Source organism: Panthera uncia, assembly GCF_023721935.1.
Source record: "Panthera uncia isolate 11264 chromosome A3 unlocalized genomic scaffold, Puncia_PCG_1.0 HiC_scaffold_11, whole genome shotgun sequence".
Taxonomy (NCBI): Eukaryota; Metazoa; Chordata; class Mammalia; order Carnivora; family Felidae; genus Panthera; species Panthera uncia.
Genome location: NW_026057578.1, coordinates 4,995,541 through 5,018,658, shown reverse-complemented (window position 1 = coordinate 5,018,658; position 23,118 = coordinate 4,995,541). Strand labels below are relative to the sequence as shown.

General features: G+C 51.8%; 1 protein-coding gene and 1 long non-coding RNA gene across 3 annotated transcripts; one reads left to right on the top strand and one right to left on the bottom strand.

Moving 5' to 3' along the window:
• Positions 1–1,316: 1,316 nt before the first annotated feature.
• Positions 1,317–6,196, bottom strand: LOC125936460 (uncharacterized). Its single transcript, XR_007462022.1, has 3 exons — positions 6,042–6,196; positions 3,724–3,800; positions 1,317–1,683 (listed from the first exon to the last, which is right to left on the bottom strand). It is a non-coding gene; the product is annotated as an uncharacterized LOC125936460 (long non-coding RNA).
• A 6,060-nt stretch (positions 6,197–12,256) lies between these two features.
• CA3H20orf85 (chromosome A3 C20orf85 homolog) lies at positions 12,257–18,723 on the top strand. 2 transcript variants are annotated; one of them, XM_049650569.1, is made up of 5 exons: positions 12,257–12,396; positions 14,278–14,359; positions 16,264–16,365; positions 16,803–16,859; positions 18,237–18,723. In XM_049650569.1, exons 1-5 carry the CDS (start codon positions 12,329–12,331, stop codon positions 18,396–18,398), a joined length of 471 nt encoding a protein of 156 aa, XP_049506526.1. In that variant the 5' UTR covers positions 12,257–12,328; the 3' UTR covers positions 18,399–18,723. The 2 variants fall into 2 exon arrangements, with proteins under 2 accessions (XP_049506526.1, XP_049506527.1); XM_049650570.1 differs by lacking the exon at positions 16,803–16,859 and having other exon boundaries at positions 12,259–12,396.
• The last annotated feature ends 4,395 nt before the right edge of the window (positions 18,724–23,118 follow it).

Below are 23,118 nucleotides of genomic sequence, written 5' to 3'. Positions count from 1 at the left end.
ACTCCCAGTTTCACAGAGAAGGCTCCAGAAAGCTCACCTCTCCTCGACATCCACAGGAATCAGGTGCGCTTGGGCAGAGGGCAACTCCAACCCAGAAATACTCTGGGCAGGATCAAGGCCATCACAGCTGGCACTGACCTGGAAGAAAGCATTCACCTGTACCTATGCAGCTGCTTAACGATTGGGACATTTAGGAACAGATGTGATTAATGCCAGCCTGTATATACTCAATACTGGCTAAGCCTGGATCACCTCTGATAAGCCAAGGAGACAGAGACCCATTGATGCCAATATCAGGCACCTTAATGGGAAAAACAAGAAAATGAGAGTCATACCTTCTAAAGATTTCCACATCAAACCCACTATCATTCCATCTGGTCTTTAAAAGAGGCTCAACCCAAACCCTAACTGTAACCCTAATCCCTAGTCCTGACCTTGACCCTAACCCTAAACCTAACCCCTAGCCCTGACCTTGACCCTAATCCAAACCCCTAACCCTGACCCTTACCCTGAACCTAACCTAAACCCTAACCCTAACTCCTAACCCTGACCCTAACCCTTACCTTAAACCTCACCCTAACCCATAACCTTAGCCTAAACCATAACCCTGGCCCTGACCCTAACTGTACCACTGACCCTGACCCTGACCCTGACCCATCTGACGCACAGCGCGGTGAAGTTTCCATTGTTTCCACTTCCACTTGTCGAAGCTCAGAGTCCCCGTGAGAGAACGGGAACCGAGTGAAGGGTTCTGACAGCTCCTCTTTTCGGGACTTTTTAAAAGTTTGGTGTCCACGGGACTGATTCTGCAAACCCAGACCCTAATGATCATATTTTTGCACAGAATTCTGGGATCAAAATACAATTTCAAAAATAATATATTTTCTGACATCCCCCAAGAAAAAAATGACTGGTTTCTTCCCTCTAAAAGGGTTTAGATGGAATAACATCTGTGTTGAGAATATTGTGAATATGTTAAACTGACAGGCAGTCTCTAAGGCACTCTGCTCATTAATGTGCTGTGCATAAAATTAAAACTTGAAATATATTTTTAAATCCATTTTGAATCATTTAAGCAATTCTCCCGCAAAGGAACTATTGTGCTAAAATAATATATTTGGAGCAAGGAATATGAAAGCTATTAAAATGTCTTAGACCCCCTGCCTTTCATGGGAAGAAGGGGGAAAATGTTCCCTCGCTTTGATTTGAAACATGCTCTGTATAAAATAGACCCACCAAAAGAAAAAAAAATAAAAAAAGAAAGTAGTTTGAAATTACACTAAGAGTTTGATTTAAACCCAGAGGAGCCAAAGAACTCAAAGTTGCATCTTTTTATTTCTGCCTTGATGTGCACAGCCCAGCCAGCAACGCTCAGCGGGTCTGGGAGGGCCCAGCGGGGGTGCGTGCATGGTCCCTAGGTCTGCAGCAGCCACCGCTGGGAGCGGGAAACCCCAAAGGAGGGAGGAAGACAGGGGTGGAAAGACAGTCTCGTCCTGCCCTTGCCTCGTCCGGAGTTCTGCAAACACCTGCACGGACGTCCAGCACACCAATCGGTCCGTTGGTCTCTGCAGCCCGTTGGCATGAATGTGTGGTAAGAACAGCAGGCTGCCTCATCCACACCTTCACCAACCGAATCCTGAGTGCCAACCAAGAGCCATCGTTGTTCTGGACTCCGAGAGGTCCCTGTTGAGCAAAACTCACTGGTGAAAATTCATTATGAAAACGTGCTGTGAGGCGGGGAGGGGGGCTGGGTGGCTCAGCGGGTTAAGCGCCTGACTCTTGATTTCGGCTCAGGTCATGATCTCACAGGTTGTGGGGATCCGGCCCTGCATCAGGCCCCAGGCTGACAGTACAGAGCCTGCTTGGGATTCTCTCTCTCCCTGTCTCTCTGCCCCTCCCCCACTTGCCTGCACTCTTTCTCTCAAAATAAATAAACTCCAAAAAAAAAAAAAAAAAAACTTTCGCTCTCTCTCTCAAAAATAAATAAGCATAAAAAATTTTTTTAAAAACTTTAAAACCCTCCCTACAACTGCTACCAAAGTGTGGGGAGGGCATCTGGCCTGGTCTGGGAAGCCTTCCTGGAGAAAGTGACAGCAGAGTTACTTTGTAAGGGAGGAGGAAGAAAAGCGACATGCATTCCAGGCACAGAGAAGGCCAGTGCAAAGGCCCGGAGGCAGGAATTGGCCTGAAGTGTTTCCTAGATGGAAACCAGGGGGGTGAGGCAGGAGCACAGCCTGTGACAGGTTGGAGGTGAGGTCAAGGTGAATGCATCAGCCTAGGCAGGGCCTATGTCCACCACCAGCAGTCTCCACCTGACCCTAAGAGCAAACACTTTCGTTGCCTATAACTTGTGCTAGGCCGTGTGCAAATGCCTTTCATACATGGTGCTAATTCATTTCTTCCTCATGACAGCTGTCGAGAGGGTTATTATTGTGATCTCCATTTTACAGATGAGGAAGGAATCTTCTCAAGTGAGCACAGCTGGTAAATAGGGAAGGATTCGAACCCGGGGAGGCCAGTTCCACAGCCCAGCTCGCATGGCACGACGTCATTCCTGAGAACACGGGAGGGCCGCTGGGGGTGCCTAACACAGGGAGGGTCCACGCTCCAGTTTGCGACCGCCGAGCCCCCCTGGCTGCCCAGGGGAGTGATGAGGGGGCCCGGTGGGGGCTCATCGGGTGAGATGGGAGGGGGACGAGGTCAGGGGGCCACGGACACGCCCCCAGGAGGGTCCCCACTTGCCCCTGAATGCTCCCTTTCAAGGCTGTCCGACCACGGGGCAGACAGTCGCGGGCTGGGAGCCACCGCTCTCCTCGTTCACTAGCTTTAAAAGACCTGGCCCACACGCGGTCCCCCAGTAACCGCAGCCAGGTCTCTGAAACAACACGCATTCCCACCTTAGCCTTTTGCATCTCGTAGAGCCCCCGAGCTTTCCTTTAAAATCCACTCGACTGAGGGTTGATGGGGGGTGGGTGAGGGGCATTGAGGAGGGCACCTTTTGGGATGAGCACTGGGTGTTGTACGGAAAGCGATCGGACAATAAATTTCATATATTGAAAAAAAATAAAAAATAAAATAAAATATTGTAAAAAAATAAAAATAAAAAATAAAATAAAATCCACTCGAGACGAAGTTGTGTGAAAGCAAACAATAGGCGTCATAGACGCGTCTCCCCCGACTCCGAGGTGAGGCCCCCGAGAGAGGTGACTCCACAGAAGCCATTCGCCTCTCAGATCAAACATGCGGAGTCCCCGTGGGTCCTGTCCCCACGTCCATGACAGGCAGAGGGGGACCACGTTTCTCAGCCACGCGAGATGCCCTTTCATGTCCCGGGTGAGGCCTCCCGCTCCAGAAGGCTAGGACAGCCTTCCTTCCACCAGACAAGTGTCCCCAGAGGGCCCGCTGCGTGCCAGGCACTGACCGGTGGCTGGGCCTAGAGCGTGGGAGGACGCTTAGACCCCCGACCGCCCACACCAGGAGCCCGGCCCGCAGCAGGTCCTAAAGAAATGCCCAACAGACGCCCACGGAGCCTGGGGGAGGGGTGCGGTGGGGACGGAGAGGAGAAACGCTGTTCCCTCCTTCCTTTGCAGTCATTTACGGTCACGTGGGACGGCCCAGATTGTCGCGGGAAAGGTACTGCGGACCACTGTCCATCCAGGAGGCCCCAGGACACCCCGGGTGAGCTCTCGCCTTGCAGTTTGCCACACTGCTGCCGACGCACACCTGGATCTCGGCTTTCCGGCGATAAAGCTGTGCGACCGTGGACCAGCGCCTGAGCTTCTCTGATGCTGTGTCTGCCTCTGCAAAAGAGGAACGTTCATCACTCCCGCGTCATGGGGCTACCGTGAGGTCGCAAGGCAGAGGGGCCTCGCAGGTACTCAGCCCGGCAAGTGCTAAGTAAGTTCCAGCTTATCCGTGGTCGTCATCACCGTGGGGTGACAGCCAGGCGGTACCCACGTCAGGACGCCCTACTCCCCGCGCAGCCGAGAAGGCGAACCTCTAAAAAGGAGCGGCCGCAAAGCGGCTCCGGGTGCTAAGTGGAGCGGCGGGGAGACGTGAGGGTGTCCCCGGAGCTCCAAGATGAACATCCTGGCCCCTGAGCCACCGCCCCCTCCCCGCGCAGCCCCCTGTGTGGCTTCCTCCCCTCTCTAGAAGGGGCTTCCTTTCCCAGCCGCGAGGTGGGGGGGGGGGGGAGGGGGAGGGCTGGGGAATGTGCGTGACCCGCAGGGCGTCCCTGGGACCGGACACAGGCAGGGCCTGTGCACTAGGCAAACGGCAAACCCTTGCCACACCTGACCCAGCCCGGAAGCAGTGGGGCCACTGGGTGGGGGAGGGGGGGACTAAGCAAATTAAGACCAAGGACGTTTGACTAGCCACGTGACTTTCCCGAGGCGGGAGGGTTAGACGACTTTCCAGAGCGAAATGGTCTGAAATCCGTTTTGTTGCGACGCGTAGACCCCCATCACGACCAAAACTGGAGTGGGCTTTAGCTGGTTCGAGTAACTGGGAAACCCAGGGGCAGAGCTGGCCTCAGGAACCTGCACACATCCAAACCATCACTAGGGTTTTCTCTTGCGCCCTCACTTCGACCCTCCCCTCCCCCTCTCCGCTCTCTGCACACTGGCCTCCTTGTTTCCTGGAGCATTCAGGCTTCTCCCCTACCGGCAGGGAAGCAGCATGCACAGGGGCAGGAAGAGAGGGGTTTGGCCACAGGCAGCTCTAAGCTTTCCATATCCCAGCCTAGGGACAAAAAGGGTCATCCCAGCTTGGTGTCTGTTCATAAAAACCCAGGGAAAGACTCTGATTGGCCCTGCTTCGGTCACATGTCCTCCTATCTGGCCAATCACTGCAGCCCGGTGAAATGTCACCTGGTGATCAACCAGGCCCCAGCCAGGCTGGAGGGAAGTATAGTTAGCTGCTATCCCAGAACCACTTCAAGCACGGAAGGGGATAGTCTGCAAAAGATTTCAGGAGCGCGATCTTCCTACTCTCTTTCATGAGGTCCCAGCCCTGAACCCCTTGATGCCCTTGAACCCCGAAAAGCAGCAATGAGAACATGAGAGGACATCCTCTGGGGGGCTGTGGGGACACAGGGGGTCCTACGCTGTGCCCGAGGCCGCAAAGCCTGTGTGTTGGACTGGACAGCCCTACCCAGTTGCGCTAAGCACCTCCCACTGAACTTGGAATAAAAAGTCCAAATTCCCCAGACCCACCTGGTGCCGAGGCCTGGTGGACCGCCCAGCCCCCATGTGTGTCCTCCTCTGTCCCCAGAGATGGCTTGCTTGCACTGCTCGCGTCCCTGCTCAAATGCCACCTCCCCTGGCATCCTACTGCCACAACTCCCTCACCCCACGACACCCCTTACATGTTCTGTTTTTTTTTTTTTTTTAACGCTTGTCCCCATCTCAAAGTCTCCTGGTTTATTGGTTTACTAAACTGGGAGCTTCCTGAGGTTGGAATCAGTCCTGCCTTGCCCCTGATGGGTCCCCAGTGCCTGGCACAAAGCCCAGCACGTAGAGGAGATTCGGTACATGTGTCAGTTGAGTGAATGAGCGAATGAATGACCACTGGAAACCGTAGCCTGCCTTAAGCCTCAGCGGAAGGGGAAGGGGACAGGTCTGCCAGGTACGTAAACCCCTAATCTTACAGAACAGAACATGGAAACCACCTCCCGTCTCCCCTTCCTGCGCAGGGGTCCAGTTTTCCTTCCAAACCTTCTGTCGGACCCTCTGCTGGCAGAACCCAGGGTAGCTGGTCCACCCTGGACAGCAAAGCCCTGCGCCTGGCCAGGCCAGCTCGATGAGGTGTCTCTGGAATCACAGGTAATACGCCACTCGAGTTCCATTCAAGGACGGTACCTGCGACTTCAGGCTACTCCAAGCCCTTCTTGGGCGACACCTGCATTCTCAGAGCACATGCACTTCTAAGCGGACTCCTCCTCGAGCACAGAGGCTTCATTGCAGACGCGCCTTGTGACAGCCCACGGACACCCTCTGCCTTCCATTCTGACAGCCACCCGAGGACCGCTCCTGGGCACTTACCACCTTCCCCTGCAAAGATCGCTGAGTGTTAGTCTCGCTTGGAAATCAAAGCTGGCTCTTCTCCCCTAGCATTCAGGCTTACTTTTCACACAGGGGCTGGGCTTTTCTCACATCCTAAGAGCTGGCACAAGAGAGGCTGGAAAGGAAGGGGCAGGTGAGAGGGAAAGAGAGGAACAAAATGCACCCTGACCCGGAGGGGCCGCGACGTGGAGCCATTGATAATTGCGCCCAGCGGAGAACAAAGCTGAGAGGGAGGCTTCCGGGGCGCGGTGGGAGGGATTCGGCTTTGTTCTCCTTCAATAAGCCCCAGAGAGTGATGTTAATTGTTACTTTACGTGTGTGGAGTGTGGACAATTTGTAAGGTAAGACAAGAGTCCCTTTGCTGTGATCCGAGCTAACATAATGGGGGCGCAAGGACTAGAGACCCTTGGAGTTCCTTAAGCTCGGTGAAGCCATCAAAAACCTGCCCTGCAAATTGGCACCTTTATCTCAAGCCTTCATGCAGTCGAGGTGATAATCACCCGCGCTGCGGAAAAAGGCACGCTGGCTGGCTGGCTGGCGGGGACGTTGGCTGCACAAAACATTCTTTGGTTTCAAAAAAAAAATCACAAAATAAAAAAGAAAACTGTTTAAGCTTAAAAACTAAAAAGAAACAGTTGGCTCCAGTTGTTGAAAGGTTTTCTAGAGCAACAGCAAGATGGGGGAAAAAAATAAAACCTAAAAACTGTCCCAGAATGCTGAGAGATGGCCAAAAATATTAATATGCAGGAACACGGCAAACCTTCCCAAGCTGTAAATATTTCCTCCTTTTCCCACGTATGATGGGAATCAGCAAGTGTGGCCATCCCTTCCCCTCCCAGCTCTTCCTGAATAACACTCTTTCCAAAAGAATGGAATTAAAGTGAAGAAATGGTGAACAGTGTCCGTCAGAGGTCCGCGAATGTCTTGTTTCAAATATCGTAGGGAGGAGGTTTCCACTCCTAGAACGAGGAGAGGAGGAGAAGGCACACATACCAATGCAGAAGTTCACCGAGACTAGGATGTTCAGAGATGACACGGGACCCAGCGAAACCGCACGAGATTTCTTTTTTCTTTTTAATTTAAATCCAAGTTGGTTAATATATAGTGTAATATTGGTTTCAGGAATAGAATTCAGTGATTTCTCACTTGTATATAACATCCAGTGCTCATCCCAACAAGCACCCTTTTTTATGACCATCCCTCATTTAACCCATCCCCCCCCCCCGCGACTGCCCTCCAGCAACCCTCAATTTGTTCTCTCTATTTGAGAATCTCTTATGGTTGGCCTCTCTTTCTGTTTTTATCTAATTTTTCCTTCCCTTCCCCTATGTTCATCTGTTTTGTTTCTTTCATCCACATGAGTGAAATCATATGATATTTGTCTTTCTCTGACTAATTTCACTTAGCATAATACACTTTAGTTCTATCCACCTTGTTGCCAATGGCGAGATTTCAATCTTTTTGATCGCCGAGTAATACTCTATTGTATACATATACCATAACTTTATCCATTCATCAGTCGATGGACATTTGGGCTCTTTCCATACTTTGGCTATTGTTGATAGTGCTGCTATAAACATTGGGGTGCATGTACCCCTTCAAATCAGCACTCCTGTATCCTTTGGATAAACACCTACTAGTGCATTTGCTAGGTTGTAGGGCAGTTCTGTTTGAACCGCCATACTGTTTTCCACAATAGCGGCACTCATTTGAATTTCTACCAGCAACGCAAAAGGGTTCGTCTTTCTCTGCATCCTCGCCAACATCTGCTGTTGCCTGAGTTGTTAATTTTAGCCATTCTGACAGGTGTGAGGTGATATCTCATCATGGTTTTGATTTGCATTTCCCTGATGATGAGTGATGTTGAGCATCTTTTCATGTGTCTGTTGGCCATCTGGGTATCTTCTTTGGAAAAGTGTCTGTTCATGTCTTCTGCCCATTTCTTCACCGGATTATTTGTGTTTTGGGTGAACAATACACAATTTCTTGGTATAAACATAGTGTGGCATAAGTCTGCTCCGTGAAATTCAAATTTAACTGGACATCCTGTGTTTACTGAATCTGGCAACCCTAGAGCCCTCGGTGGTCAAGCTGATTGAAGATTGGTCGTTCATGCTGACAGGACGGTGAGTGGGGGCTCTGTTCATAGTTGGTTGAAGCAAATCCGTGCCCGTCAGTCAGGAAGGTGTCTTCAGGGAGCGCCTGCAGGTGGCAGCACAGGGCCTCCGCCTCATCTGGGTCCTCCACCAACTTTGGCTGCCTGACAGCAGTTTCAGGGAGAGGCCCAGAACCTCGCAAGACCCACCGAAAGTTCAGGCAACACCTCAGGAAAACCAGAGCTGGGCTTCTTTCCCACTGTCCTTTGCTGCTTGGGTTGGACACCCACGGCCAAGCTCAGCTGCTTAAAAATCATCCAGAGAGAGAAGGGCCTCCTGATTATCAAGAGAGAGGAGGAGGATAGGATATGTGGACGCCCCATCTTCCTGCAGGCCCTGCTCCTAGGGAGGAAGAGTCACCCCCAAACCCGGAGTTCACGGTCAGACGAGGGCCTTTGAAGTTTGCTTCAAATCCTTTCTCTCCCACCAATTGTTCGAGCCGGTTTTCCATCCTACAAAATGTCACCGAAGGAATCCCTCCTTCGTGAAATTGGAGAATGTAAAGAAGGATCCAGCTGGGGGTCCAGGGAATGCTGGCGCCATAATGGTTACTATGGCGCCTCAGGAAGGCCCACGGGGCTGCCCCAGGTGAGTGTAGCTCTCTCCCCTCTCAGGAAAGAAGGAATCCCGCCCTCCGGGCCAGTCCAACAGCCGCCCACCGCCTCTCCTTCAAAACTGACATCTTCAAGAAGCAAAGCCCAGCTCCTGCACATGGCTTGGGGAGAGCGTCGCGTATGTATGCATTTCTGCTGGTATTCACCATTTATAACAATCCCCTGCATGAAATGCACAGATAATATGGCCTGCACACCCCACACCCACACCCTCCTTCATGCCCATCAACACCAACCCTTCGTGACTGGGGTTCTCAATCGGTTCGTTGACTGACTTGGTGATCTCCCAAGGTTTCCACCAGCCCACATTGTCAGAGGCCTGGAATTGGACAATGGGTCTAAGAGACAACAGTTAATGGACAGACTTGGAGGGCAGGGCGCCATGTTTTTTTGCCCAAGCAGCCAAGAGGTACACAGGTGCCCAGAGACTCATGGGACTGAGCGAAGGGGGTCATCATGCTTTTGCTGAACTACAGGCCATCTCCGGGATAATTACCAAGGTCATCTGAGGGGGCATGGGTGTTTTACCTTCCAGTTGGGTACCTGTGATTCTCCCTGGAATGTCTGCCCCCCTCCCTTTCCCTGACCTCCTTGCTCCCTTATCAACAGATTAGTGCTTTTATGGGGCTGTTGGGGGATGTGTTTACATATAACAATGTTCTCCGCACCCAAGGCGTGTATATTTTTCTTGGCTCTTGGGAGGTGCTGGGTAGAGGCCCCAAATTGGGGTGGTCCCATTTGCCCACTCAGCCAAAACAGTGACGGGGCCGGGTGGGGGCTGGAATTAGAGAGGATAGGTTAATTCATGAATGTGGTACACATTATGCCCTTGGCCAAGCAAGCTGGTGGGCCTGGTCGGATTGCCGCAGGCTGGACAAGTGTCTGGGTGGGCTCAGGGTTTTCTTTCGGGCCTTTTTTTGTGAAGCCACCATTCTTACAACAGGGGGTAAGTAATCTGGAAAGCGGTGTGAATAGTGGACGGCGGGGAGAGGAGGATCCATCATGTAGGAGGGCAAAGTCAGCTTTCCCTTTGGGAAGCTTCCAAGATGATTCTGTTAAAATGATTAAGAGTAAGTTCACTTACTGAATGTCTCTGTATGCCGGGCTCATTCATTCTACAAATGTCTGCCGAGCACCTCTGATGTGCGCGGTGATCCAGGAAGGGACCAGACGGACTAAGTCTTTGCCCCTGCCCCAGGGGGAGGGGTGGACACGTCTGGAGGAAAGACAATGAGGCAATAAACAAATGCACACACCGGCTCATGCCAGGGAGACACGTCTGGCCTGAGGAGGCTAAATCAGGAAGGAGGTTCAAGGTGATGGGGAGTCAGGGGAGAGGTATGGGAAGAACTATTGTGAGTGGGTAGGGAAGCTCAGGTCCTGAGCTGAGCCGGCCCCGAGTGTCTGGAGAACACTAAGGAGGCCAGTGCAGCTGGAGGCATCCCTGGAAGGTGTGGCGGGTACAGATATAGACAAGCAAGGACAGTGCCTTCCAGGAGGTCAGTCGAGTGGGGGCACAGATGTGAATGCCCCCAGATGATAATGCATCGTTTCATCATTCTGGATGGGGTAACAGTAGGATGATGTGATTTAGAGTGTGTCCCTGATGAGGCAGGGAAGTACAGAGGCGGCGAGGAGTTAGTTGGGTTTTGAAGGATGAGTAGGAGTTTGCCAGTTCTGCCCATTCTCCTCAGAAATAGCTGCATGGGCCACCCTGGGGGGTGGGTCTAGGATGAGAAGTGGTTGAGGTTCAAAGTCCAAGCTTTGGGACTGGATGTGGCCTCATGCCCTGCCTCTGCTGTGTTCCATCTCAGTGGCCTCAGGAAAGTTGGTTGACCTCTCTGAGCCCATGTCCTCATCTGCCAAATGAACTTGTAGGGGTCTGAGGAGGTGGCGTAGGGGGAGCAAATGTGAATGGCTCTGCATGCTGCCAGAGTGGTTGGTGCTCACGAATAACGGAGAACGCTGCCCAACGACCAGCCTGTGGGTTGCCTCGGCATAGGAGGCGTCTTTGGCCAAAGGCACGAAGGTTTGGGAGACAGTGTGGGGAGATGGAAATGAGGCCTTGACTGGAGCTGGGCTTTGCTTCTTGAAGATGTCAGTTTTGAAGGAGAGGTGGTGGACGGCTGTTGGACTGGCCCGGAGGGCGGGATTCCTTCTTTCCTGAGAGGGGAGAGAGCTACACTCACCTGGGGCAGCCCCGTGGGCCTTCCTGAGGCGCCATAGTAACCATCATGGCGCCAGCATTCCCTGGACCCCAGCTGGATCCTTCTTTACATTCTCCAATTTCACGAAGGAGGGATTCCTTCGGTGACATTTTGTAGGATGGAAAACCGGCTCGAACAATTGGTGGGAGAGAAAGGATTTGAAGCAAACTTCAAAGGCCCTCGTCTGACCGTGAACTCTGGGTTTGGGGGTGACTCTTCCTCCCTAGGAGCAGGGCCTGCAGGAAGATGGGGCGTCCACATATCCTATCCTCCTCCTCTCTCTTGATAATCAGGAGGCCCTTCTCTCTCTGGATGATTTTTAAGCAGCTGAGCTTGGCCGTGGGTGTCCAACCCAAGCAGCAAAGGACAGCGGGAAAGAAGCCCAGCTCTGGTTTTCCTGAGGTGTTGCCTGAACTTTCGGTGGGTCTTGCGAGGTTCTGGGCCTCTCCCTGAAACTGCTGTCAGGCAGCCAAAGTTGGTGGAGGACCCAGATGAGGCGGAGGCCCTGTGCTGCCACCTGCAGGCGCTCCCTGAAGACACCTTCCTGACTGACGGGCACGGATTTGCTTCAACCAACTATGAACAGAGCCCCCACTCACCGTCCTGTCAGCATGAACGACCAATCTTCAATCAGGAGCTCCAGCACTGGGGTGGCCAAAACCCCAAACCCCACCCCAGCGGCAGCAGGATAGACTTCGGGAGTGGAAACGAACAAAGAACACGCCCAGGCACGCACAGCAAGGTGGATGAACCTCTCAAACACAACCTTGGGCCCTGGACGAGTCACTTCTGCAAAGTTCAAATGCCAGGGAAACTAATCACCCCCCCAGAGAAGTGGACAAGGCGGGTGGGCTGGAAGGTCCTAGTTGATAATCCAGACCGTGGCTCCGGGGGGGTGCGTTCCTCTGTGACAGAATTCATCAAGCTTGGTACATTTAGGATGGGTACACTCGTGGGTGTGCGTACTTGCCTCGCAGGCCTAAATTTTAAAGGGGGAGGGTGGTGAGGCGGTGAGGCTTCCCTAGGGCTTCCCGCACAGGAGAAGGGCTGCCGCCGCCGCCAGGGCCAGGCAGGTGGGCAGGGAGGTGGGCGGAGGGCTCGGAGGCGGGCGGAGGAGGGCAGCGGGCGCACGGCCTCGGCTGGAGCCTCGCGCCCGCACCCCGCGCCAGGTGCAGCACAGCCTCCGCCTCCGCGTCCCGCGTTGCTGGGCAACCGGTCTCCCTGGCGACGCGAGACGCCGCCGAGCCCAGGGCTGGTGCGCGCCGGGAGCCCAGAGACCAAGAGCCCACATGACGCAGAAACCTCTCAGCACCGCTGCGGCGGAGCGCATGAACCTCGTCGCCCAAGAGGAGATCTGGTAACGCCCGGGATCCCGTACCCGGTGGGCGGGGCCGTCCCCACCTCGAGCGTGCACACCTGGCGGCCTCAGTTTCCCCTCCAGCTCCTGGAGGCGGTCGACCTCCGGGCGCCAGGACCGTGCGCTGGAGGTGGTCTGGGCGACGTCAGGGACATGAGGGCCACCAGAAAGCCTTTCTCTTCTTAGGCCCACGACGAAAGATAAAAGATACTACATCTGGTTTTGCAATCATCTGCAAATCTTTGCTTGTTGAGCCGACCAACATGTTATTTTTAAGATTTACCAAATTCCAAAAAAAAATAAAAGAAATATCTTAATACTTAATTTGAATGAGGTATGCATAGGCTCTTTACATTCTTGATTTTCCTGCCTTTTTAAATAGTAAGACATTTCAATTTAAAAAACCGATCCATTTTCTAAAAGGTTTATGTTCAGCAGACATTTGTCATGGGTGTTTTTATTCGGCGCTCTATTGAATCGCTAAATACACCATCTCTGAAGTTTCCACCAATATGGGAGGTTACTAATTTAGATGCAAGTAAGATAATTGCTTACCTCTTAAACTTCAGTTATCCTGCTGGCCATCTCTCTGATTTTTATCATTTCCTTGTAAAACCTGCGTTAATCACTTCATATTTTTCTTTAAACTGGCTTTCTTTTTCGCTCAAATTTATTTTTATAGGAAACTTTACCCCTCTCTTGTCAATGGGAAGCCAGAATCCTTTGGCACAAAATACACAGCGATTCATTGTTTTTTATCTTTGTCTCAGACACCTGTAAGACTGCCGTGACAGGTATGTTCCGTCCGTTTAAAATGCCCCTCCGTCCCTTCTCCACCAGACAAACTCATACTCATCCTTCAAGACCCAAATCAGATGCCCCCTCCTGTGTGAAGAGAGCCGGTTCAACCCTTAGACGGTTCTGTCCAACATCCAAAGTGGCTCCTGAGCCAGTGGCTGGCCCAAATTGGAACGAACTGTAAATGTAATAGAAACAACAGATTTCGAAGATTTCATACCCCCCAAAGAAACTAATATTAAAATTAACTTCGGCCGTTTATTTTCACTTTTCCGTTAGTGTGGCTTCTAGAAAATTGTTATTATGTACGTGGCTCATACCTGAGGCTCACGTTATATCTCCATTAGACTAGACTCTGCTTTAGATGCTCAGTGCCCAGGGCAGAAAGCTTGTTCGGGACCTCCAGAACGGTGGAGACACTGGGCGCTGGAGGGGTGGGGGGTGGGGGTGGGGTGGGGGTGCAGACACTGATTGCAAAAGAGGAAAAGAAGCTTGAAAGTCAAAATGAGTGAATGTTTAATTAGATGTGTGCAAAATGTGACAGCCCTCAACTAGTAGGTCACTGTATATAAATCATATTTACTGTGGAGCACAAGCAGGACCAGGATTAGGGCAGGGCCAGTGGGGGATCTGGGGGGCAGTATTTAAGGGGGGCTCATTCTCAAGGTCAGGCCATGCTGGCTGTGCACTTGCCAGAACCTATAAGTGAGCACCCCTTAAATTCTGCACTCCAGACGCCTCACCCCACCTCACTCACTTCACCAAAATAAGGACTCTAATACCTACATGGCCCCTCGGGCAGAGCCAGCCCCAAGTCTTGTCCCCAGCGTGCCATCCAACCCGTACCTCTGGTTCTTTAGACGCCTGTCACCCCTCGTGGTCCCCAGAGACCGGGACTCCTGCTCCCTCTGGCACCCAGCTCCCTTTCTGGCACAGAGGCATAGTTCAGTCGATAACACGCATGGAAAAAAGTAAAATTTTCCCCAGTGGACCTTTTAGAGCTTGCTACTTTAACCTTTTTCCAATGCCGCCCAGCACTTAGGACCTTTGTTTTGTTTTGTTTTGTTTTGTTTCGTTTTTCAGGAAATACCGCCTGAAAGCTGAAACCGAAGCGCGGCAAAACTGGGCCCAGAACTGGGGATTTTTAGCAACCCCTCTCGAGGAGGTAAATAGAGATTTTATGAGCCTAGAGGTTACAGAATTGATTATTTCAAAGAATAAATGGTTAGGAAGTGCATAATTTGTAAGAATAAAGTTAAACGGAGTGCTGTGTACGAAAACCGGTAACTCTGAAACCTATAGGTTCCTTCCTTTCGCGAATTTATTGAGCACTTACTACGAGCCAGCCATGTTCTGGGTGCTTCATCCGAACCAGCTCGTTTAATCCATACAACAACTCTTGCACAGAAGGGAGTGCTGTTTTATGCCCATTTTCTGAATTAAGAAATTGAGCTCCAAGACTTGCAAAGTCATACAGTTAATACAGGGAAGCACCAAGGGGAGAAACTGGTCTGCCAGGTTGCAGGGCCACTTGGCCTCAGACTACCCATCTGTAAAATGGGTTGCCAGTCCTCAAGGGGCCTCATTGGGTGAGTGTGTAGTTCAGATGGGACGAGAAGTAGAAGCCAGGTGAATATATAGGGATTACCGGGGAAATATTCTAGGTATTTCCTAAACCAGCCAGGGAACAGAAACAGGCAGAAGGGCCAGGCGTAATTACTAGGGAGTGGTAGATGTGACTGCAGAAACCCCTGGGCCCATGCAGAGCTCATCAGCTCAGTTGAGTGCTACCTGATAGACAGGAGAAGTGCAGATCCCCCGTGGCTCAAGAGAGTCCAGAAACCCACCCGTTTAAATGAAATCTGGCCAGGGGCGCTTGGGCAGCTCGGTCGGTTGACCGTCCGACTTCAGCTCAGGTCACGATCTCCCAGTTCACGGGTTCAAGCCCCGCGTCGGGCTCCGTGCGGACAGCTCAGAGCCTGGAGCCTGCTTCGGATTCTGTGTCTCCCTCTCTCTCTCTGCCCTCCCCACTCACTTTCTCTCTCTGGCTCGCTCGCTCTCTCAAAAATAAAAAAATATTTCTTTAAAAAAATTTTAAAGAAATGAAATCTGACTCTTGAGTAGTGGCTCGGGTCTGTAAATCACCTTACAGATGTAAAATGCATGCATGGGCTTCAGTGGGACGGTGGCCACCAGACTACAACCTTTCTTTCTTTATGTTTATTTATTTTGAGAGAGAGAGCGAGTGGGGGAGGGGAAGAGAGAGAGGGAGGGAGAGAATCCCAAGCAGGCTCTGCACTGTCGGCCCAGAGTCTGACGCCAGGCTTGACCTCACAGACTGCAAGATCATGACCTGAGCCAAAACCGAGAGTCGGACACTCAACCGACTGAGCCACCCAGGCGCCCCATGACAGTCTTTCAAACTACCCCCAGGACACAGCAACCTGGAGACCACATTTCTTGGGAGGGACCACAGAACGGCACAATAATCGCATAATTCCAAACCTTCGTGATTCAAGGCAGCGTAACCCCATTTGTAATTCACCCCACCCGCTAGCTTTCAAATTATGCCACTCTTAATGAGTTTTTTTTAATACTTACAGAATTCTACAACTTGAGATTTTATGCATAAAATGAGTCCTTATTAATACAAAATGCATAAAAAGAGTCTGTATTAATATTCCTCACATGTAATTAAGTTGGGATTTCGGAGTTCAAAATCGCTTTAAAAATTAAAAGGGGGGATGGGGACTCTCCTCTAATATTTTAAAGATTGGTCCTGGAAGCTTGTTGGCAAGTTTTTGAGTCCACAACCTGTGAGGTTTTCCCAAATTACGACGCGGGAGTATAAATTAGCAGGTGCAAAAGCTGGTACAAGGCACAGCAGCCAAGCGCCGAGTCCCGAGGCCGAGCTGACGGTCCCCAGTCTGCCCCTTTCTCTCAAGCTCCCCAACGTTTCTGAGCCCTGCTTCGGTCACCTGCAAACGGCGGCGTTCCGGGGGGACGGGGACGAGACGGCTCCCACTAACCTCAGTCTGAAGCTTCCTGTCTCTGGGGACTGTGTTTCAGTTGCTCAAGGGTGACGAAGAACCCCTCACCCCGAAGCCCAAAATCGAGCTTCCCGAGCGATTCCGCATCCGGCCCGTGACCCCAGTGGAAAAATACATCAAGGTTCGCCAAGTCGTTTTGAATACTTATTTTCCTAAGTAAGAAATGAGCCCTGCAGGGAACTGTGTTCGCCCCACTCCGCGGTAGCTAAGAAGGCGGTGGCGCCCAGCAGGTGGGAGGCCAGTTTCCAGGCCCTGTCGGAGCCCCCGTGCGGGGAACACATCAGGCTACCCGTCCCCACACGACACTCGCGAGGACCACTGCGTCCAGCGCTGCAGAAGCAGAGGGCGGCCGAGAAAAGGATGGGGTTGGTCCCGTCATCCAGCAAACACTTCTAGGGGCTGGGCCCGAAACCGGGGCGGGGGAAGGACCGGGCCCAGACCACCGGGATCCAAATCCTGCTCGGCTGCTCACCCTCTGCGTGGTCTTGGGAGCGTCCGATTGCCCTGTGTCTCCTTTCCCTCCTGTACGATGGGGGCTAACGAAAGCACCTATTTCAGGGAATAGTGTCGGGGTTCCGTGGGAGAACGCCTGCGAAGGATTTGGAACGTTACCCGGTGGGTTTTAGAGAGTTCCAATGACGGTTAGCTATTGGTGGGTGCCAGGGGCTTGCTTGGGTAAACAGTGGTAAACAGGAAGAAAAGACAAGGGGGTGGGGGGGGGGGCCACATGAAACAAGAAAATCAACACAATTGTTAGATGCTGTGCTGAATGCCATGGAGGAAAGAGACAGGTGAGGTTTTAGAGGATAACAGAGGACAGGGTGATGCCCCTTGAGCTGAGGACTGAAGGATGACAAAGAGCCAGCCCTGGAAAAGCTTTCCAGGCAAAGGGAACAGCGTGTACAAAAGCCCTGAGGCAGAACAGGGGCTTATTTCAAATGGAAGGGGAGAAACTAATGTAAACATTTGCCCTCGTTTTCCAAATATTTCAAGTCTGTCCAGGGAATTGACGAACAAAACGGTGGTTTTTCATTTCAGACAGAGCCTCATTTTCCTTCGGTCTTTAATTATATTCTATCACTTTCATTCCTGTGGCCTCTACAGTTTGGGGGGGGGGGAGTGTGGGTGCATGCACACACGTTTCATAAAGCCTCCTGAGGAAAACGGGAGTATTTGTAACCGCCGGGATACCATCCGACAATATTGTTATATATTTTATAAAGGGGGATGTGAACTTACTTAATATGTCTTTTTTTTTAATGTTCACTTATTTTTGAGAGAGAGACAGAGCAGGGGAGGATCAGAGAAAGAGAGAGAGGGGGAGACAAAGAATCCCAAGCAGGGGCTCTGTGCTGTCAGCGCAGAGCCCGGTGTGGGGCTCGAACTCACAAACCGGGAGATCATGACCTGAGCTGAGACCAAGAGTCGGACACTTAACCAACTGAGCCACCCAGGTGCCCTGATATTTCTGGACCTTACCTTTTTTTTCCTTTTTGCTCTTTTATCAAATAAAAATTATCTTCCCAGGGGCGCCTGGGTGGCCCAGTCGGTTGAGCATCCGACTTCAGCTCAGGTCATGCTCTCGCGGTTCATAAGTTCGAGCCCCGCATCGGGCTCGCTGCTGTGAACCTGTCAGCCTGTCAGCACAGAGCCCATCTCAGATCCTCTGTCTCCCTGTCCCCCGCTTGTTCTCGCTCTCTCAAAAAATAAATAAAAACATTTATTAAAAAAACAATTACTTTCCTGGAGGTCATGAGTCAGTGTGTTAGGCATGACCAGATAAAGAATCACCCCTGGCTTCATGGTTTTGTGGCGAGAAGCGAGTCTCGGGGTCCAGCTGACCGGAGCGTGTGTACCTTGGGCGCATCTCACTTAGGGAGACCTTCCTGTCCTTTCCCCATCGGGCTTCATGTGCCGATCCTGGTGCCTCAGTGGGCACGCCCCGTGTCACTGTGGCCCAAGGTGGCTAAACCCCCTACGTCTCCATTCCAGATCCTTCCGTCCCCGCCAGTCCCGAAGACGACCCAGGGCTTCATCGGCTGGAGAGCCGGGGTGCCAGGCCTGAACAAGGGTCTGGCGCACGCTTTTGAGATCAGGAGCTGCAAAGGGGCGTATGCCAAAGAGCTAGGCTGGCCGGAGCAAGGCATCCACTGAGTCCAGAGGCCAGCCGCTGGGCACCTGCCGGCCAAGCACCAGGCCGCTGATGTCGAAGCCAGCGCAGGGAGGAGCTCCCCAGCCCCCCCTCTGCAGATACAGCTCCCCTCCACGTTTGCTCAGGGGATGTTGCAAAGAACATAAAACAGCCCCTTGACATTTTCAATTCATCAACACCTCCCCTCCAGAACGTTCTCCTGACACACTCATTCCTGGCTAATATAATGAATAAGGCAAAATAGAGTCTCTGAATTCTGTTTTGATACCTTGGGAATTTCTAAGTATGGCTTTTAAAAAACAACGTGACTGAATTTTAAGAATCAAATTTTGTCTGGGCCCTTTATTGTCACTTTTGATCCTACCTGTCACCGTCCGTTCAATGTCACGTATGGATATGTATTTGTATATATACATACGTACAACAGAATATTACTCGGTGATCAAAAAGAATGAAATCTTGCCATTTGCAACAACGTGCACGGAACTAGAGGGTATTATGCTAAGCGAAATAAGTCAGTCAGAAAAAGACAGATATATGATTTCACTCATGTGGAATTTAAGAAACAAAACATGAACATAGGGGAAGGGAAAGGAAAATAAGATAAAAACAGAATACAGAGAACAAAGTGAGGGTTTTGGGAGGGGAGGTAGGTGGGGGATGGGCTAGATGGGGGATGGGCATTAAGGAGGGCACTTGTTGGGATGAGCACTGGGTGTTACATGTAAGTGATGAATCACTAAATTCTATTCCTGAAACCATTATTCGACTAACTGTTAACACGGATTTAAATAAAATTTTAATAAAACAAAATAATAAAATAAAACCTCCCCCACTTACCTGCCCCAGCCACCCTGTCACAGCACCTACAGCAGCCGAGCTGGCCAAACCAGGCCGTTTTCCTTCTGCAGTGGACATGTGATATTAACCCTTTGGTTAACATTTTGCTTCTGGTCCCTGACGGGCCCTGAGGCTTTGTTCCAGGGCCTACAAATGAGGGATAGAGGTAGGTGTAGAAAGTGGGGGCATCCAGGTGGTCAGAGAGTGCCAGAAGGAAAAGTCAGCATGCTCATAGGCCCCTCCATCCGGGCCCCAAGGAGAGTTTGTAAGAGGCTTGTGGAAGCTGGTGTGTGTTTCTGAGGAGCAGACCTGGAGGGGGCAGGACGGGAGGGGCCATGCTCAGTCATCTGTCCTCCAGGGAGACACGGTCCTTCCCCCTTCAGCTCCTATGCGTCACTGGTCACAGTCCTCCCTGTGTTTGCTTGACTGGGGCCGGGGTCCGGGGACTTCTATATGGTTCGATCCACTTACAAAGCCCATCCACCCACTCCTTTCCTGCTCACCTTCCCGTCCAGGCATTGGGCGTGCTTTACCAATCCAAGAATCCCTCATCTAGAACCTTCCCCCAAGCCTCAACACTGGCCTCTCCAGCAGGCTCCTAAACGGACTCTGACTTTGAGGGCACCAGATACCAGGCGGACAGAATTCCTACTGAATCTGGGCTATGCCCTGCAAGGGGGGGCTCGGAGCCTCTAAATCCTAGAAGCCTCCAGAAGAAGAGCTTCTCGTGTTGTCCGGAGACGTAGTTCTCTGGAAGGTCTGCGGAACGTGACCTGATTGACCAGCCTGCCTACTCCAGGGCGTTGACTGCAGACACCTTTAAAGCCAGCTGCTCGGGTACTGAGAACAGAGCCGCATGGCCAAGCTCACCTGCAGCCACCCGTTGGTACTCCCCCCACCCCACAGCCCTCCTCCAGCCCAGACTGGGCGACTCAGGTGCTCATGGCTTCACCTGGAAGAGCCAGAACAGAAGCAGCCTCCGGGAAGCCTTTCCAGCCTCCCTGAGCAGGGGCACCCCCACTAATCACCTGCCACCCCGGCCGCAGCCGCCAGGAAAGCCCACAGGCATCTTGGCTCACGTCCCCCCTGCCACCCACAGATCACACAAAGAAAGGAGAAATGTCACAGCTCCTTAGGTTCTGAGGAAAAGAGAAGCCAGGTATTACGTGGGTTGAACTGTGTCTCCTCCTAGAAGGTATGTTGGAGTCTCCAGGGGCTGTGAACGTGACCTGAAATATTGCCGATGTGATGAGCTAAAGTGAGAGGAGGTCATACTGGAAGAGGGCAGGCCTTTCATTCAGTATGATGGGTGTCCTTATAAGAAAAGGAGAGAGACACCCGCAGGGAGGAGACAGACCGCCGTGTGAGGAACAGACGCGCAGGGGAGGAGGCCGCGTGGTGATGGGGGCAGAAAGCGGGGTGATGTGTCTACAAACCAAGGAAGGCTGAGCACATTGCCGACAAGCTAACAGAAGCCAGGAGGAGGTAAGGAAGGATTCTACCCTGTAGGTGGGCAGAAGGAACATGGCCCGTCTGTCACCTTGCCTGGGGACTTCCAGGCTCCAGACCCATGAGAGAATCAGCTTCTGTTTCTCTCTCTCTCTCTCTCTCTCTCTCATTTTTTTAAATAATTTTTTTTAAATGTTCATTGATTTTTGAGAGAGAGAGAGACAGAGACACAGAGCACAAGTAGGGGAGGGGCAGAGAGAGAGGGAGACACAGAATCTAAAGCAGGTTCCAGGCTCCGAGCTGTCAGCACAGAGCCCGACGTGGGGCTCAAACTCACAAGCCATGATGGTGACCTGAGCCAAAGTCGGACGTTTAACAGACAAAGCCACCCAGGAGCCCCTCTCTCTCCTTTTTTTTTTGAAGTTTATTTATTTATTTTGAGAAAGAGAGAGAGAGCAGGGGAGGGACAGAGAAGGAGAGAGAGAATCTCAAGCAGGATCTTCACTGTCAGCACGGAGCCCGACAAGGGACTTGAACTCACAAACCGTGACACCGTGACCAGAGCCGAAACCAAGATTCGGATGCTTAACCAAATGAGCCACCCAGGCGCCCCAAACTTCTGTTTCTCTAAGCCCCTGGGGTTGGTCCTTCCCTCAGGCCAGGACTGAGCACACCGGGTCTCCTCTCTCCTCCCCTGCCCAGAAAACACCCTCCTGAGAGCACGTGTCTCTCACTGGTCTTGACCCAGCTGCGTCTCCAGGAGAACCGGTCACGTGGCCCATTCAACTCCCAAGATGTCTCCAATCATCCAGATGTTTCGCCTGATGTAGACTAAACAACACGATGCTTGGCCAAGGCCGTCCCTTTCCAAACCTAATGTTTTGGCATCTTGGTCGTCACTGCAGACAAGGCGTCTGCCCTTGAAGAAACCCACGTCACTTCTTGTGATCAGACGCCACCACCACGGTTGAGCGGAGCAGCCAGGAAGGACGGCCGTGCGGGGCCAATCATCCGAACCCAGCAGGATCGTAATTCTGTCTGACCGTCAGGTGTGAGGCAGCGAACACCTGTGGTCCGGGGAGAGCCGCCAAGGGCAGGTGTTGCTTTTTGTTCTAACCTTTTTTTTTTCAGTAGGCTTCACATCTAGCACGGAGCCCAACATGGAGCTTGAATTCACGACCCTGAGATCAAGACCTGGGCTGGGATCAAGAGTCAGATGCTCAACCGACTGAGCTACCCAGGCGCCCCACTTTTTGTTCTAATTCCTGATCATAAAATGAATCTGAGAGCCATCTCGCACCGTGTGCACACTTGTAATGCTTTGGCCGCAAAAAAAGATGGGGTCCCTTGACCTGTCTTGACTCCTACCGGCATCCTGACCAAGCCTGGACAGGGATTCAACAAGCCCAGTTCAACTCCTCTGAAACTTGATGGTGTGACTTTGATTCTGTTTGTTTGTTTTTTTTTAATGTTTATTTATTTTAGAGAGAGAGAGAGAGCACGAGCGGGGAAGGGACAGAGAGAGGGGGAGACACAGAATCCGACGCAGACTTCAGGCTCTGAACTGACAGCACAGAGCCCGACGCGGGGCTCGAACCCATGAACGGTGAGATCATGACCTGAGCCGAAGTCGGACGCTCAGCCGATTGAGCCCCCCAGGTGCCCCACTTGTATTCTGGTTTTAACGGACTGGTCTGTGTGGCCTGGCAACCTCACTTTAGGGAGACAGGTCAGCAGATACCGTTGACAGAAACGACCACGGTGGAGCTGAGAAAGCACTCCACTGAGCCTCTAGGAAGACAACAAGTCAGGGCTGTAAAGGTTTGTGAGGCTGTGCTGCCCCTCGTGGTCACTGTGTACCAGTGGAGGAAGGGGGCCCACACCCTTGTTAGATCTTCCCAACTGTAGTTGCTCCCAAGCAAGAAACATTTCAAAGACCCAGATCAACCTAGTGCCCTATTGGTGGGAATGCAAACTGGTGCGGCCACTTTGGGAAAGAGTATGGGGGTTCCTGAAAAAATTAAAAATTGAACCACCATACGATCCAGCAATCCCACTCCTGGGTGCATAGCCAAAGGAAACAAAATCTCTGTCCCAAAGAGATGTCTGCACCCCTATGTTGATTGTAGCATTCGTTACAATGTCAAAGATATGGAAACATCCTAAGTGTCCCATCAGCTGATGACTGGATAAAGAAAATGTGGGGTGTACTTATATACGCCATTGGCAACAATGTGGATAGGCCTTGAGGGCATCATGCTAAGTGAAATAAGTCAGAGAGAGAAAGACAAATACCGTAGGATCTCACCCATATGTGGGATCCAGAGGAACCAAACTCATACAAACAGAGAACAGATTGGTGGTTGTCAGAGGCAAGAAGAGAATGTGTGCAGGAAGTCAAAATGTACAAACTTCCTGGCACAAAAATGACAC